We start from the raw sequence: 15,869 nt of genomic DNA on the forward strand, positions 1-15,869 counted from the left end.
TGCGGCCGCGTCAGCCAACAGACGTGCGCAGCACTGGCAAGGTAGTGCTCGCGACGACCGTTGGCCGACAGCAGCACTAAAGGGGTTAAATGTGCTTAGCATTTGACTTTGAACAGCTGAAGTTGTTGTTGGAGTAGTCCAGGATCCTGGGATAGTTAAGTTAGAGAAATAATAAATTCTGGTAGTACTTGTCTGCTAAGGTTTTGTGGTGTGGGTTCATGAGGCACCATCGACTGCACAATTGAGTTAAGGATTATAATACATTGTTGTTATCACGCTAATAGTTTTAGGTGTTAATGGAACCTATTTGCGCAAAGGGAAAACTATATCAGTTAGGGTGATTTCCCGCGGGTTGAGATTTTATCTGTGTGTGTATGTGAGGAAGTTGGAAGGAGATACTTTTGATTGTTTCATGTATGAATGGACTACGTTGAATTCTTTAGTGGAGCAGACAAGAATTGTTTACTGTGCTTGCTTAAGGTTGTGGAATTTCGTGTTTGAGAAAACTGTAAAGGAGGGTGAACCAATGCCAGAAGTCAGAATTATGTCACAGTGTGCTGCCCAGGGATAAGTCAACTGGTGCAAAGTCCAGTGTTGGTCTTGGTTGGCGAATCATCAACTGCTGTACTGTGTTCAAAAACATTGAAATTTACTGAATCAATATTTGCTCATTTATTGTTGCATTACTGTAATTACTAAATGCTTTAAGGCCCTTAAATATTTAATGAGAGGTAATATGCAAGTCGCTGCTTGAGACGGCAAGGAGGTTCCACCAGAAGGTACGCCGGGTCCTTACATGGCAACAAATGTAGGACTTCATACATGTTTGTGGCTTCATCAATGGCCCAAGATAACTGAAAATGATGAAGCATTAACGTTTCTACATAATGGTGCGTTTATTTAAAAAAATATTGAAAATTTAGGAGGAAAAACTATATGAAATGAAGCTGCCTACTAGATCTACACAGTAAGCAGCATTAAATGCTTGGGAGCGAGTAGATCCTATGAAAGAGAAAGAAAGGCACCAAAAGAGAGCAAAGAGAGCAGTGAGTAATTATGCAGGTATTAACTAGGATGAAGAACAACAAAGGTGGAGGAAATGTGTAGTTGAGGGAGCTAGAATGTACCCAGCAATGATGACAAGAAAGACCTAAAAAGAATCAAAAGCATGGAAATAAAGATGAGGAGTCCGCAAGGAAAACTGATACTGATTCGGGGAATGACATTTTAGATGGTTTGTTGTCCTAATGTCCACACACCATATGTAGCTCCAACATCGGGCTCAGAAGGTATTCCAACCACTATTGGTACAGTGGCTACAGCACCTGTTGACCTGACTATAATTCTGATTTTGGGACCACCTCCGACACTCTTGATTACTACTGCACCTGCTAAAGTAGCCACTATTGTAATTGCCCCAGGTGTTGCAGCTTCAATTGTGACTCTTCCTGCACCAGTGTCACAAGTCCTGTCAGCTCAGACATTAGCAATTCCTGTTGCAACTGCACCAATCAATAGTTCACTGAATCATGGTGTTCCAGGAGCTGTAGGAGGGTTTATTTCAACATCGCAAAACTTACAGATTGTTGCCTGGACCCCACCCCAGAATGTTCAAACATTAAGATAGAAGGATTGTTATAATCTTAAATTTGGAAGAGCCATCCCACCCCTTTCCCAAGAAAGTGACATATAGTTAGTGGAAAGCCGAACCTTGCAATACTGCCAGATAAATCTTATAAATGTAGATTCCAATCTTTTAATTATTTTCTCTTCGATCAGTAAAGGTATGGCCCAAAACAAGTACATCACTTTAGGAAACATTGTCATCTTTACCGCATTTACCCTCCCAATCAGAGAGAGATGAAGCACATCTATTCTTTTCAATTCTGTTTCTATAGATTTAATAAGTGGGAGATAATTTTCATCCACAATTTTATCAGTTAAGGCATCAATTCTCACCCCTAAATAAATTGCAGAGTCAACAAATCTAGGGTCGGATTCAACCATGTTTTTAGTGCAGATTATCTGTGTTTTTGTTTCATTCAGTAGATACCCTGATCGATTATTGAAATCCTTTGCATTTGAGCCAGAGCTACCATCGCCTGTTGAGGGTCAGTGGTGATGACCGCCAGGTCATCTGCATATGCCAAAATTTTGTTTACGAGACCATTTAATATCACAGGGCTTATCCTGGGACACCCTAATATTTTCTGAATAAGAGGGTCGATATAGAGGGAGAAAAGGATCAGGGAGCAGGGGCATCCTTGACGCGTGCCTCTCTTGATAGCAATCTTATCTGATCTCTCTCCCATGACCACCACTCGTGCTACAGGTTCTCTATACATAGCTTTGAGGGCCCTGATAATGTTATCCCCAAAACCTCTACCTACCAGGATGCCCCACAAATAATTCCAGACAACCCGGTCAAAAGCCTTCTCTGCGTCGAGCAGGATCAAGCCCATACCCCCCCCAGCCCCCCCACCCCCCGAGGCACCCAGGGCGTCGAACAGAGCCCTGGCTGGACCTGCCTACTCACACAAATGTTAGTTCTGTTTCAGTCTGAGGCGAATCCCCCCTTCTATCTTTGAGCTTCTGCTGGGGAGAAAGGCAATAGGTTTATTGTTCTGTGAAGTTGATCGCAGATACTATAAGAGGGCCCGACTCAAGACTCTGGAAGGGGCATGGAGAGTCTGGAAGGCTACCCTAAAGTTCCTCAAGATTCCGAAGGTAAATACACACCTTCTTCTATGTAACTCTAGCCTTTTTTCTCAATTGGGTGCAGATGGGAATCTTCATGTTTAGAAAGGGCTCGGAATTAAGACTTTAGGAGATATCATGGAAGGTGATGAGATAGCAAGATTTGATGCCCTGCAATGCAAGTTCGGTATTCCATCTAACCATTGGCTTGTGTACGGTCAAATCGTACGTACCCTGAAGGCACTGAGGCCTAAATTGCGACCTCCGGTCGATTACCCTCTGTTGGATTTATTAGCTAAAGGGTGTAAGAAGATAAAAATAGTCTATAATCTCTTTATGATGGGAATCCAAGATGATCTGGAGAAGACTGAATCCGCCTTGGCAAATAAATTGGGCAACCCCGATGTAGATTTGGATCTTGCCCTAAGCTTGAATAAGAAAATATTTCGGTCTTCAAACCTGAGAGCCCAGCATTATAAAACAGTGTTTAACCTGTACTATACACCTGCAAAGCTATTTACTTGGGGGGTCAGGGAGGACGATAGTTGCCCTAGATGTAATGCTGGACAAGCAGATTCACTACACATGTTCTTCCATTGTAGCTCACTAGCTACAATTAAGGATGAGATAGGGAAATTCTGGGAGGGGCTGCTAGGTCATAAGATCGATCTATCCCCTACCTTGATGTTATTGGGTATAGACTATAAGTTGAAATTTGGGAAAGATGAGGAAGCCTTGGTTTTTTTCTCAGTCGCGGTACTTCGGATCTTAATTTCGTCAGGGTGGAAAGATACCATCGCCCCCTCATTCCAAATGTGGCTTTCCAGACTATTGGGCATACATAATATAGAGTCCTGCCTTCATGAACAGAAGGGAAAAAAAATGCGAGAGCTGGGAAGACGTATTTGGGCTCCACTCACGGATTGGAGGGAGGCAAGAATGTAATCTCTGGGTACAGTATACCTTGTCTTAAATTGCTTTTATCATCTGCTATGTGTTTTACTCTTTGACTAATATTGTAACTGTTTGGATTGTGCTAATATTTATTTTTTGAATAATGAATTGTATGTGTCTCTTTTTAAAGCACCAGAAATTTCCAATAAAAAATATTTAAAGAAAAAAAAAAGATAGAAGGATTGTTTTAATAAGCCTAATTGGACAGGGACAGGCAGGACCATTTCCCCCATTGGTTTGAGGAAACACCTGGCAATAAAGGAACAGGAGGTAGAAAAAGATCCCTTACTAGTCAAGAATGAGTGAGTCCTCTTGATGTACCAAATATAAAGGTGGAATTGGAGGAGATTTTTAGGGGATGTCTATATATTTCACATTTGAATCAATATCAGGAGAATGAGCTGGTATACCTGAGTAAGGGTATCACAAGATGTGCCACTAACACACATGGACAATTGACAGAATTGGATGGTAAATATGAGGTAGACCTCACTAAGAGTATTCCTTTAGAGAAAAGTTTCAGGGCACAGTTAGAGGATGAAGTAATTGTGACCATGTGATCCACAGGAATAAGATTGCACATTACTTAATTGGTGAGGTGCATTTTGGAAATTGAGTGATTTTGACAGATTGGAGAGAAAATGGGCCAAGAAACATAGGAAGAAAAAGAATCAATCATATACTGCAGAAGTAAATGGCAAGTCACTACCAGTACCCCTAGATGAATATGAGGCTCTAACGTTTCCTATGAGAGAGACACCAGGTGGAGCATGGAGCAGAGGTGATTTTGCAACATTCACAAACAACTTCCCAAAAAACTGAGAGAGAATCCTTCCCAGTGGGACACATGGGTTGACAGGTTTGTGAAAATGTTTAAGGGTTTGTGGACAGATTTTAACACCATCTTTGATATTGTGATACTGTTTGATTTATGGGCTGAATGTAAGAAAGCTGTACGATGGCCACATACAAAGCCACTAAGAGATTCACATACCTGTGCACCTTCACCTACTGTGATGACAACGTACGATGTGGTGGTCACCTTTTTGAAAGGAAAAGTTCCAGTGAGAGACATTGATTGGTTAAAGACTATAGAACTACTCAGGAAGCTAAAGAGACAGTGTATGCTTATTATAATGATTGTTACGTTGTTGTAACTGGTCTCAATCCAGATACATTGTTACCATTGGCAGAAAATGAAAATGATAAAGAAGAGGATGAGCATGGCTGTCTTAATGTAACTGATTTATGCACCAAGCCAAGACTTGACATTAAGGATGAACTCCTTGATGAGCTGATGATGTATTTTTTGTAGACAGCTTATATCTGAGAGACAATTAGGGGACTTTGAGAGCAGCCTATGCTGTTGAACAATTCAGGAAGTGGCGGAGACCTCCTGCCTTTGAAGTCTTACCTCTGCAAAAGCGGCTAAGTTTCTCACTCTTACACAAGCCTTCTATCTTTCAGCTCAATTGCTAGTGACTATATTCACAGAGAGTTAGTATGGCTTTGGTATGGTCCATGACTTTGGACAGTTATGGTCACAAGGGGGATTTATGACTTCACCTGGATCACTGATTCGGAGTGGGAAATATGTGATTAGGTTGCTGGAAGCATTACAAATGCCACAAGAGATTGCAGTAGTTAAATATGCAGCTCAGAGAAGGCTAAATTATGTATGTTTGTATGTATGTATGTATGTATGTATTATTAAAAACTGCAGAACATTCAGAATGCCTCCGCCAGACTCATCCTCAATATCCCCTGCTGCAGCCATATCACCGGCCACCTGAGAGACCTCCACTGGTTCCCAGTCAACAAAACAATCACCTTTAAGCTCCTCACACATGCGTACAAAGCCCTATATGATGCAGGACCTGCGATTAACCTTAACTACCACCTTGCATTCCACGCAGCCACCAGAGACCTCCGATGTGCTCAATTGCCCCTGGCCACCGCCCCACATATGTAATGTAATGTAATGTATGTATACTTGTAAAGCGCACTGTTACCTCGTTACGTGGTGTCCTGGCGCTGTATACCGCTGGGGAACCAACATATACACAAGACCAAGGCTGGAGGAACATTCTCCTGCCTTGCAGCAAAGACCTCTCCACGTCAGGCAATCACCGTCACTGCCTCAATTCAGGAAGGACTTAAAAACCTGGCTCTTTGACTGAACCACAGTGCCTTCGGCAGACTAGCAGCCCTCCACCCCATTGCCTTGAGACCATTAAGGGTAAGTAGTCATGCTTTATAAGTCACTTGATTGATGTTACTATTGGAAACAGATATGCCAATGAAGCTGCTTGGTATGGTGCTATTGTGGCATCCTCATTTAACAGAGAATATCCAAATTAATCTGATGAGAATACCACCTTTTCAATGCTGTTGTCAGTAGCTGATACATGGGAAGAAATCAAAAGGTTACAGGAAGAGGTTTCAGAGACAAAACAGCAAGGATGGGTCTGAGCAGGATGTGTAAAAACTACCAATGACATTTGAGTTTCAGCTGATGGAAGACCTGCGTCGCTGTAACGCTGGTTATTTCCCATGACAATATCATGGCTCTGCCCACAGCGGAAGGGATGGAATGGTGAAATTATTTAGGCAGAACTGGTTTAATCCCGGATTTAGAGTTTCAACCGATAAACTATGCCATAGATGTGTCCATATACCACTGAGCCACATCAGAAGATCAGGAGGACCCTTTAACAGGATGATAATTGGATTTCATCAAAATGCCTGTTTGTAATGGGCTGAGATATATCCTTGTTATAGTGTGCATTTTCTACCGATTAGTGGCAACCTACCCAACATGGAAAAATGACAGCCTCACTGTAACCAAATTGCTGCTAAACGAACCCTTATCAAAGTTCAGATTTCTGTTTCTCTGGAGTCAGACCAAAGCACCCACTTTAGCAACAGGTCCTTAGAATATTATGTGTGGCACTTCAAGTGGAACAGGGACTACATTGTAGCTATTGTCCTGAAGCTTCAGGTATAGTTGAACAGCGAAAAGGGACACTGAAAGTCTATACATCTACATCCCTGAAATGGCCAGATGCTTTGCCATTATTATTGATAAGTCTCTGAAGCCCTCTCAACCTAAGATCAGGATTATCGCCTAATGAAATACTTATGGGATGTGCTTTGTGATTGCCGGCTGTGCCCGTAAAGGCGCTTGCAAATATCACAGATGACACTTGACAATTGCAAGGGGTTAGCTGATGTGGTGCGTTCTGTCTCACCAGGTTGGAGCTGTCACTGCCACTTCAAGACAGGAGCTGTGTCATGGCTTTAACCCTGGTGACTGCGTCCTTGTAAAAAACCCACGTTACTTGTCAAAAACATGTTCTAAAATCCTGCCTGGACCCAAGGTGAAAGGGTCCTACCAGGTGATTTTAGTCACCAACACTGCTGAGAAGTGCACTGGCATACCTAATTGGTGCATGCCTCTCACACTCAAAGAGTGATGTTTCTGCAGTGATGAAGTCGTGACATTTGATCCAATTTCGAGATCTCCTGTGTCCACACATCCTGGGGCCAGAGGGGGGGTGACGTTCATCAATATTCTTCACCTGTCCAAGTTCCTAAAATCTCACCAAGTGGTGTGGAAGTTTCCTCTGAAGATGAAGACCTGAGAACTGAAAATAGGGGAACCGTTGGATTGCCACCCTAACCACTGAACGATCCTGGTGAGGGAACAAGTCTGAGGAAAGGAGGATTTCAATTGTGACTGGAATAGCAAAGTAGTAGGAGACAATTGAAATCTAGTGTGTCAGTTGAATGCATACCACAAACCACCATCGAAGAAACAGAATCTAGTGGTATAAGCAACACACAGGAAGAACAACAGACACAAAGGAGATCCAAGAGAGCAAGAGTACCATGTCATAAGTATTCAGCACCCAGGTGGACCTATTACACTGAGAACTTGCAAAACGTAACAGAACACATTCCAAATTACTGAAATCAGAACCACTTGAACAGTCTGAGACACCATTTGATTTAAACTGTTGAGCCAATACTACAAAATAAGACTTCATTATTTCTAATTGATTTAATCAGTCGAGATCTGATTCTACAAATAAAGAGCTGTGTCTAAATTGAACTATAAAAGAATGTGAAAAACGAACATGGCAACTAATTTCGAACAAAGACAAAGAAAAGGAATTATGAAGTATTCCCTAAGGCCAAGGTTGCTGTAGAATAGTAGGGATAAAGATTTCCAAGAACATGGAGTAGAGCTAGGGATGCCTCACAAAGAGTATAGTATATAAGCTGAATGAAATACTTGGAAGTTAACCATCGAAGGTTTTGCTCAATTTGCACAAGTAGAAGCCAACATAGAATATTAAATCTGCCTGCTGCTTTATTCTACTAAAAGTCTGACTGTAGACAAACATGTGTTTCTTACCAAGACTAACTGTAGACTAGTAATTGTTGCCACCTTCATAGTTGCTATGTTAGCATGTGTAGTTCTTTTAGTTAGTATAAATTTTACATTAGAGACAGAAATACCTAAATCTACTCCTGCACCTTCATCAACTCTCATACACTAGATGAGAGAAAGTTAAAGGCTTCATTTACAGATGCTTCAAACAGAGATTTTACGTCCAACGTTTATTCTAGATTCGTTCAAGAATATACCCATGCATTAGATGCTAAAGATTATTACGTTTGTGTACACTTACCTTCTTCAGCTGCTGAGAATGTAACCTACCATTACATTTTTCCTTCATATGCAGCTACATGTAGTATATTACAAAGTTTGTTTTGTAAGGGAACGGGCCATTAATTGTGTGGCCTGGAAATGTAAATGGATCCATGTATGCCTCCCCCATTGACAACTAAAATACCCACTGTAGCACTTGACTGTCTCAGTGTAGCGGAGCAGAGCAGTCCTAGGACTACTTAAGGGAGGTGGTGTGGGCTAATAATCACTATTCGCTGGCACGCAGAAATAACATTCAATAAATGATTGTCCAGTTTGAGATTTTTTTTTTGAAAAAGGAAAAGTACATTTATTACACACACACTACATAATACTATGCCGTAATTTACAAATATAGGTAAGGCTGACGGAAATGCTTTATGATGACATTGTGTAATCACCTCTGATCCCCTAAAGGGGTCAGTTTCACCACCCACATGTCAAAATCTCCATTTTGGGAGTAAATGTAATGATCAAATAAAAACCATGAATGACAGCACTTATTGCTGACAATGAAGCGTATGTACTCCAATCACAAGTGGTTGCCAACACCATTTTTTCAACAAAGCATTTCACCATTTTAGGAGTAAAGGTAATAATTAAATATAACTATGAATGATTCGAACTCGTTACTTGCAATAAAGCACATGTACTTTCATCACAAGTGGCTGTCAACATCATTATTTCAACCAACAAAGCCTTTACCAAAACGAACTTCACATGTGCCTGTGTTTTTCAAATAACTACCGCAGTCGAAGCACAATTAGAAAAATGAACCCCTAGAGGGCATCACATTTTGATAACATATACATGTAACTATACACTTCACCTTTAGAAGACACTGTACAACATGTACATTTCTTTCACAACCTTTAGTCCACAGTAACTGCAGCCATAGACTTAGTACTTAGATGGCGCTGCACTCCTAGTTGCAGAGCGAATGCTTGAAACTTGAAAGAATTCCTGGGGTGGTCAACTTTTCTGTTAGGGTCAGTACTTTTAAAAACACTTTCTTGAGCCCATGTGGGGAGCTGCGACGCCTTTGCAGCTCCCCTGCATTCTTTTTGGTTTCGTTGGTGGTGGCCCCGCCATCTTTGGGCTACCACAAAAGGTCTCGGCAATGGCCAAGCTATGAGCTTTTGTCGTTGTTAATGTGTATGTTTTAGCTAAATGTTTACACTGTTAGGCTTTGTCAATGGGATGTACGTTGTTACAACGCATTTACTACGCATGCCTTTACAACAGAGGTTTTTCAACGCAAGTCGTTACAACGACTTGCGTTGGGGGGTGCTGGATAGTGAATAGTCTAATTTACTATTCCAACTCCAGTCCCCGTGGATAGTAGGGAAGGTGTTGGATAGTAAATTAAACTATTACCTATCCTAGAGCGCCCCCAGCGCAATTCGTTGTAATGACTTGCGTTGAAAAACCTGCGTTGTAAAGGCACTGCGTGGTAAAAGTTGCGTTGTAAAGGATGTTTCCCTTGTCAATGTTTGTTTATTAGTGCCAGGGCAGGGCCAACCCTGGCCAATGAGTCACTAGGCAAGCTCTGAGCAGGTAATTAGGGAACAATCCAGTTTTGTGGTAACCACACAACACGCCTGAAAGGTCATTTTTGCTCCTTTTCATTACAGGCATAATTGCTTTCTGTTAGGGGTTACTAAACAATGCTGCACTGGAATACATTGAAACGTGTCTCCCTCTAAGTTCAGATGACCCTCGCTGAAAATCAGGATATGCGTTAAATGTACTCCAATTTGCCTTGCCAGAAGGTGGAAACCTAGGACTGCCCGAGCAACTCCAGAATGCCTGGTCTCTCTATTTAAAGTGAAACTAGTGTACGTCCCCATGCAGCAAAGACCAGCAGAAGTACATGGTTCAGCTTGGTGATGAACCCTCCAACACTTACAACACTGCAACAACGCGCAGTTTTGACATAGCTTCTTGAAGAAGTGGCCAGAGTAAAATGCATATAAAGTGTCACACATTCGACAATTGAATGCCATTCCTAAACTCACTGAAAGTATGGACATGCCATAATTAAGAAACCTTAACATTTGGCAGTAGGTCTGCATAGATGAAGGGATCAATCTATTACAACTCCTGTTCCAAAGAAACGAGTGACAAATACTCCAGAAACATACTTATGAAAAGAAGTAGGCTTTGACCTGGTGTCGGACAACTTAATAGATCTCAATTGTAAATGTCCACTTGCCCCATGCCAGGTTTCAGAAATTTAGCGGGCTGTCACTATATCATTGAATTTTATAAATTACAGTTTTCAAATATTCATCATGAACATGTATATGCAGGAAGGAAACTCACAAAAGAAGAGCTCTCAGCACTGCACTACCTTCTTGCTTGTGATAACGTGTCACAGTTGATGAAAGCAATCGCCCCAGAGAGGCAAATGCAGACATAGAAACATAAAATATCTACAGACAAAATAAAGCAGCGAGTAAAGATAAGGCCAATTTGTCCATCTAAAATATTATTTTGATGTTTCTTTTTTAAGACACAATTACACCTTCCTAAGTAGTTATTATAACACGATTTAGAATATTCTTAAACTAGAACTGAATCATACTCAGATGTGGTATGAAGAAATGCAATACGTCCTACAAAATAACACGTTCTTGATTTTGGGAAAACCTCCGTAATATTCAGGGCTAAAACCAGCCCAGTTCTCAGGCGCGCACAGCATCCTAGTTCAATTTCTAATGCAAATTCATGATGAGAGAGGGTCAGCTAAACATCGCCTTTGATTGCCCTCCTAATCAGGGTTAAAATATAGCTCTTAAGTTATCCAAAGCATGTGTGACATCTTACGCCAGGCTTGGCATTTTAGTAAAGATCGATTTCTATACTGGGATTTTGAGCGAAGGCCAATAATGGTAAAATAGAGATTACTAATCCCACTATGCAAAGTGCTTCTGGCAAAAAAAGTGACTGTCTAAGCTATCAATCATGAAAGAGGGCGAATTGACAGCTTTGTAGCCAAAGACTAGTGCAGTCCCTCCAATCAAAACCCAAAGAAACAACCTAAAATAATGATTACTTAACCATACAGTAAGCTATCAGACCATCTATCTCACTGAAGCTCTACCTTGAATAAAGCATTTCACTTACTTTACTAGCTCTGGGTTAGTTGAGTTTGGAAACAAAAACGCATACGAAGCCATGTTAACAGATGACCTAATGCCACAGGGATGTCAAATCCTGGATCTTCGTTTAATGATAGATGCATTCTGGGAGTTGTAGTCGTGGCTTGCTATATATTTTTCACTATCACAGCCCATGATTAGAGCACTGCGCCTTTAGTCACATGTAGTTACCTTGCACACTTAGCCTAAAATGTCTCTGGAGCAAAACGTGTTTGTTGGTATTTATGACCATAGCTGCCAAGGTTTCAGATTGCCTAGGTGTGACATTTTCAGATTTTCAGTGTAATTATGAGTGGCATTCAACGACTATGAGTGACTCTTTCTTCCGAGCAAAATCAAGCCATGTATAACTGACACGTTTTATGATTCTTTAAGTGTGACATTTCTGTATTTACATTGTGTTCATGTATGACATTTGATGGCCTTATGTGTGACACTTTGAGTGATATTTAATGGTGAGTGTAATCAGGCGGCGGTGCCCATTTAAAGAGCGCCTGTCCCTAGCACCAGCCTGTACACACACTGAACACAAGTGCAGCTAAGTTGTGTTGATATGCCTATGATGGGCCAAAATGCATTGACTGTAGTGTGGCATATACCTAGGACCACTGGAATTATGCGACAGGAGAGGGCCAAATTATGCAGCAGGGTTCTTTAAATTAAGCGACAAGAAAAGGCAAATTATGCAGCACAATGCAGCACATTTTGTAATAGGAAAACTTCATTATTTAAGCATTTTTAAACTTGCTTTGGTTGCACCTCATTACTACCTTTTTAATATCCAAATACAGCAAGAATGAAGAGAAAGGTGACCAGTCCAGCTTGGCGAAGGACCTTCCACTGCGCTGCAACACGTCGCTCCCTTTTTAGTAACTTATGAACCGTTTGAGATAGAAATTACATTTATTTTGTTAAAAGCTGCAGATTAGGTGGCAATTGATGGATTATGTGGCAGATGCAGCCAATCTAAAATTATGTGAAAATTGCAGCTGCTGCCCCATCGCATAATTCCAGTGGCCCTGGATATATCAGTTCTTACACATTAATGCAATTGTATGTATTGCGATTTATATAGCGCACGTATCACCCGAAGGCATCAAGGCGCTTGCCTTGGGAACCCGTCCTGGTATTCCCCTGTGAGATAACCCCAGCAGGGTATCCCCAAGGTGAAAGCCAGGCATCCCGCCGCGAGGGGCCGTAGTGGAGATTAAGCAAGCTATTGCCCAGAGTCGCAGAGTGTGAACCCGTGAGTCGAGTAGGCACCGGAGCGAGAATTATCGAGTCCGTGGAATTTTTGAGCCCAAGACCCGCCGAGGCGGGGAATTGAACCGTGGTCCAGGACCGATCTCAGCTTCCGATTCTGCCGCCTTTAACCCCTGAGCCACACTTCTCCACTATTCACAAGACTGTTTCAAAATATGTTTATATTCATTGACAATAATAAGTCATGTGATCTCATGCAGTGACGTGGTTCTAAAACCATCACATAGCCAACTGACACAGTTAATAGGTAATCAATCGGACTGCAAAGTCAGAACTGGCAAAAAGTGTAAATCGCATAAGAGAAGGCCACTTGGCAAATACTGCCTCGTCTGCAAAACACAAACCCTTAAAAATGTAAATAGTGTTTCTCATTCAATGGCATTTCCCACCTGCAAGTGGAGGAATTTCAGATATGTAAATGTTTTAATTTACTTATATTGGACCTGCAAAGATACATGTATTGGGTTTATTTTGCCACGCATACACTACAGTTAGCAAGTGTTAAGCTGCCCCATCTGCTTGGCCCGAATACTCTTACCAGCGGGTGCAATGTAGTTCTGGAACACTCTCAGGCCTTGTCGGGTAAGAGCCCTCTTCTCAGGTACCTATCTATGTAAAGCTTGCCCATGTGTCAGCAGAGCTTTTCGACCGTTTTGACTAACAGCGCTGGTTGCCAGTAGGTGTCACTGTCTGATAGCTAATTAAAAACAGTAGAGCCATCCACAACAAGCAAGGGAATTAGAAACATCCTGCTTAGCTGTCTCTTCAACTTGTTTACTTGACAAATTACCACTGGGCAAAACCGCTTGATTACACTCAGCATCAAATATCACTCAAAGTGTCACACTTAAGGCAACCACATTTCATACATAAACACATGAAAATACAGAAATGTCACACTTAAGGAATCAGAAAACTTGGCAGCTATACATTGCTTTATTTTCTCGCAGAGAGTGCCACTCATAGTCGTTTTAAATGTTTTTTTATATCACTAGCACATCCTATAGACTCCCTTAGCATCTGTGTCAGTCTTATATGCTGATGACACACAATTGTTACTGACCTATAACAATAATGAGCCTGAATAATCAACCAGCTTCGCAGCATGCCTATCGGAAATGATGAGATGGCTGAGGGCAACCCTGACACAACAGAGGTTCTACTGTTTGGTAAAACCCCCCTGCCTTGTTGGTCCAATGCTTAACCAGTCGACTGCACACTGCCTCTCCCCCTTACTGAAACTGCCAGCAACCTGGGTGGTCTCATAGACACCAAACTCCCCCTCATTCCCCAGATCACGGCTATAACTCCAAACTCATACTGGATTCTCAGGATGCTTAAGACATTTTTGAAACTTCTGCTCTGGGTCGCCCATAAAACTGGTTCAAGCCCTGATTCTGTCAAGACTGGACTATGCTAACGTCTTATACCTTGGTATGCCCGATTACTTGATATTAAAACGTCAAAAGGTACAGGACATGGCATACTCCTTCTGTTTAACCTTCCTAAATGCACCTCACTTTCTCAACACCGTAATCAGCTTCATTGGCTGCCAGTGAAGAAGAGGGGTTATCTTTAACCCCTTGGCCGCGGTGGTAATTCCGCCGCGGCACTAGGGGGGAGAGGGGGCCGCGCGGCGCTGCCATGCTCGTGACGGAGGGGTTCCGTCACGAGCATGGCAGCGCCGCGCTAATACAAAGCAGGCCGAGCAGCCCCATTTTTTGTTTGATAGGAGGGATACACAGCAGAAAGGATAATTGAGATCTCAGGGCTCTATTAGGACAGTCAGTCTGTCCTGTGTATATTTGGGGCTAGTCCTTTAAAAATCTGCATGTGCTACAGTCAGTCCTTAACCCCTTGCATGCTCGTGACGGAACCATTCCGTCCCAAGCCACGGTGGCGCTGTGCTTGTGACGGAATGGTTCCGTCACGGCCCCGCCCGCTCAATAGAACGTGCCGCGCAGGTGCGAAATCACTGCAGCGCAGGCGCGGCGGCCGGGCCGTGACGGGACCATTCCGTCACCAGCACAGCACCACCGTGGCTTGGGACGGAATGGTTCCGTCACGAGCATGCAAGGGGTTAAGGACTGACTGTAGCACATGCAGATTTTTAAAGGACTAGCCCCAAATATACACAGGACAGACTGACTGTCCTAATAGAGCCCTGAGATCTCAATTATCCTTTCTGCTGTGTATCCCTCCTATCAAACAAAAAATGGGGCTGCTCGGCCTGCTTTGTATTAGCAATCATATCCTGGCATGCCCTCCAGGTAGCTCTGAGAAACATCCAGGATATCAAAACACCTGAAACCCCACTTGCTCAAACACTAAGTTGGTCCGCCTGCCTTGAGTCTAGTGCCGCAAAACTCTAGTAGTAGCTGTGCACTCTACAAGTATGCCTATTCATTCATTCATTCATTCATTCTAATGAGCAGCAAATACCTAGAATGTGTTATAAGTAACAAACTGTAGAGTAAACAAGGATAAGTGATATTTCCAATGCTTTTAAGATGCTACCTACATACCTCAATGCAGCCAAAAACTCCATACATCATGAATGATAGTTACAATCAACCATTGATTAATGACACAACAACCATTAGCTGAGGGAGTGAGGTGATTGAGCTTAAATGCACTCTCTGTATATATTTCAGAAACAATGTGCAACCAAAACAACTTTATTAGATTTGGTTTGATGATTTGAATTCACTTCTTTCATTGCTGTCATCATTTAGTTCACATTTGGTCTGAGAGTTGCAACAATGCTTGGAGTGTTTTTTAAATATTTCTAGAACTCCAAGATAGCATTGCAGAACTATACCACTAGTTTTACTGCAGTGTCTGTTTTAGATTGATATGTGTGTGAGTATTTCATATTTTGCATGTTTTAGAAGCCCCTATAGGTTAGGGAATTTCTACATCCTCAGGAGATCCAAGTCATGATTCATGATTTACAAACTATTGAGATTTTGAACCATTGATACCCCTTCGGTTGTTACTGAGTAGATATTTTCCTAAATTGTTGCCATAGTTTAAGGTAACTGAAGTGGAAACAGGGTTAAAAGCTCCATATC

General features: G+C 42.0%; 1 protein-coding gene across 1 annotated transcript in view; it reads right to left on the bottom strand.

Annotated features, from left to right (window-relative positions):
* The window catches only part of CNGA3 (cyclic nucleotide gated channel subunit alpha 3), a 181,276-nt gene extending 165,933 nt beyond the window's left edge, over positions 1–15,343 (bottom strand). The window contains exon 1 of the mRNA XM_078658960.1: positions 15,321–15,343. Coding sequence (XP_078515086.1) covers positions 15,321–15,343 — 23 coding nt within the window. The remainder of the gene's footprint in view (positions 1–15,320) is intronic.
* Between the last annotated feature and the right edge of the window lie 526 nt (positions 15,344–15,869).

The sequence above is a fragment of the Lissotriton helveticus genome, chromosome 8 (genome assembly GCF_964261635.1).
Source record: "Lissotriton helveticus chromosome 8, aLisHel1.1, whole genome shotgun sequence".
NCBI classification, from domain to species: Eukaryota; Metazoa; Chordata; class Amphibia; order Caudata; family Salamandridae; genus Lissotriton; species Lissotriton helveticus.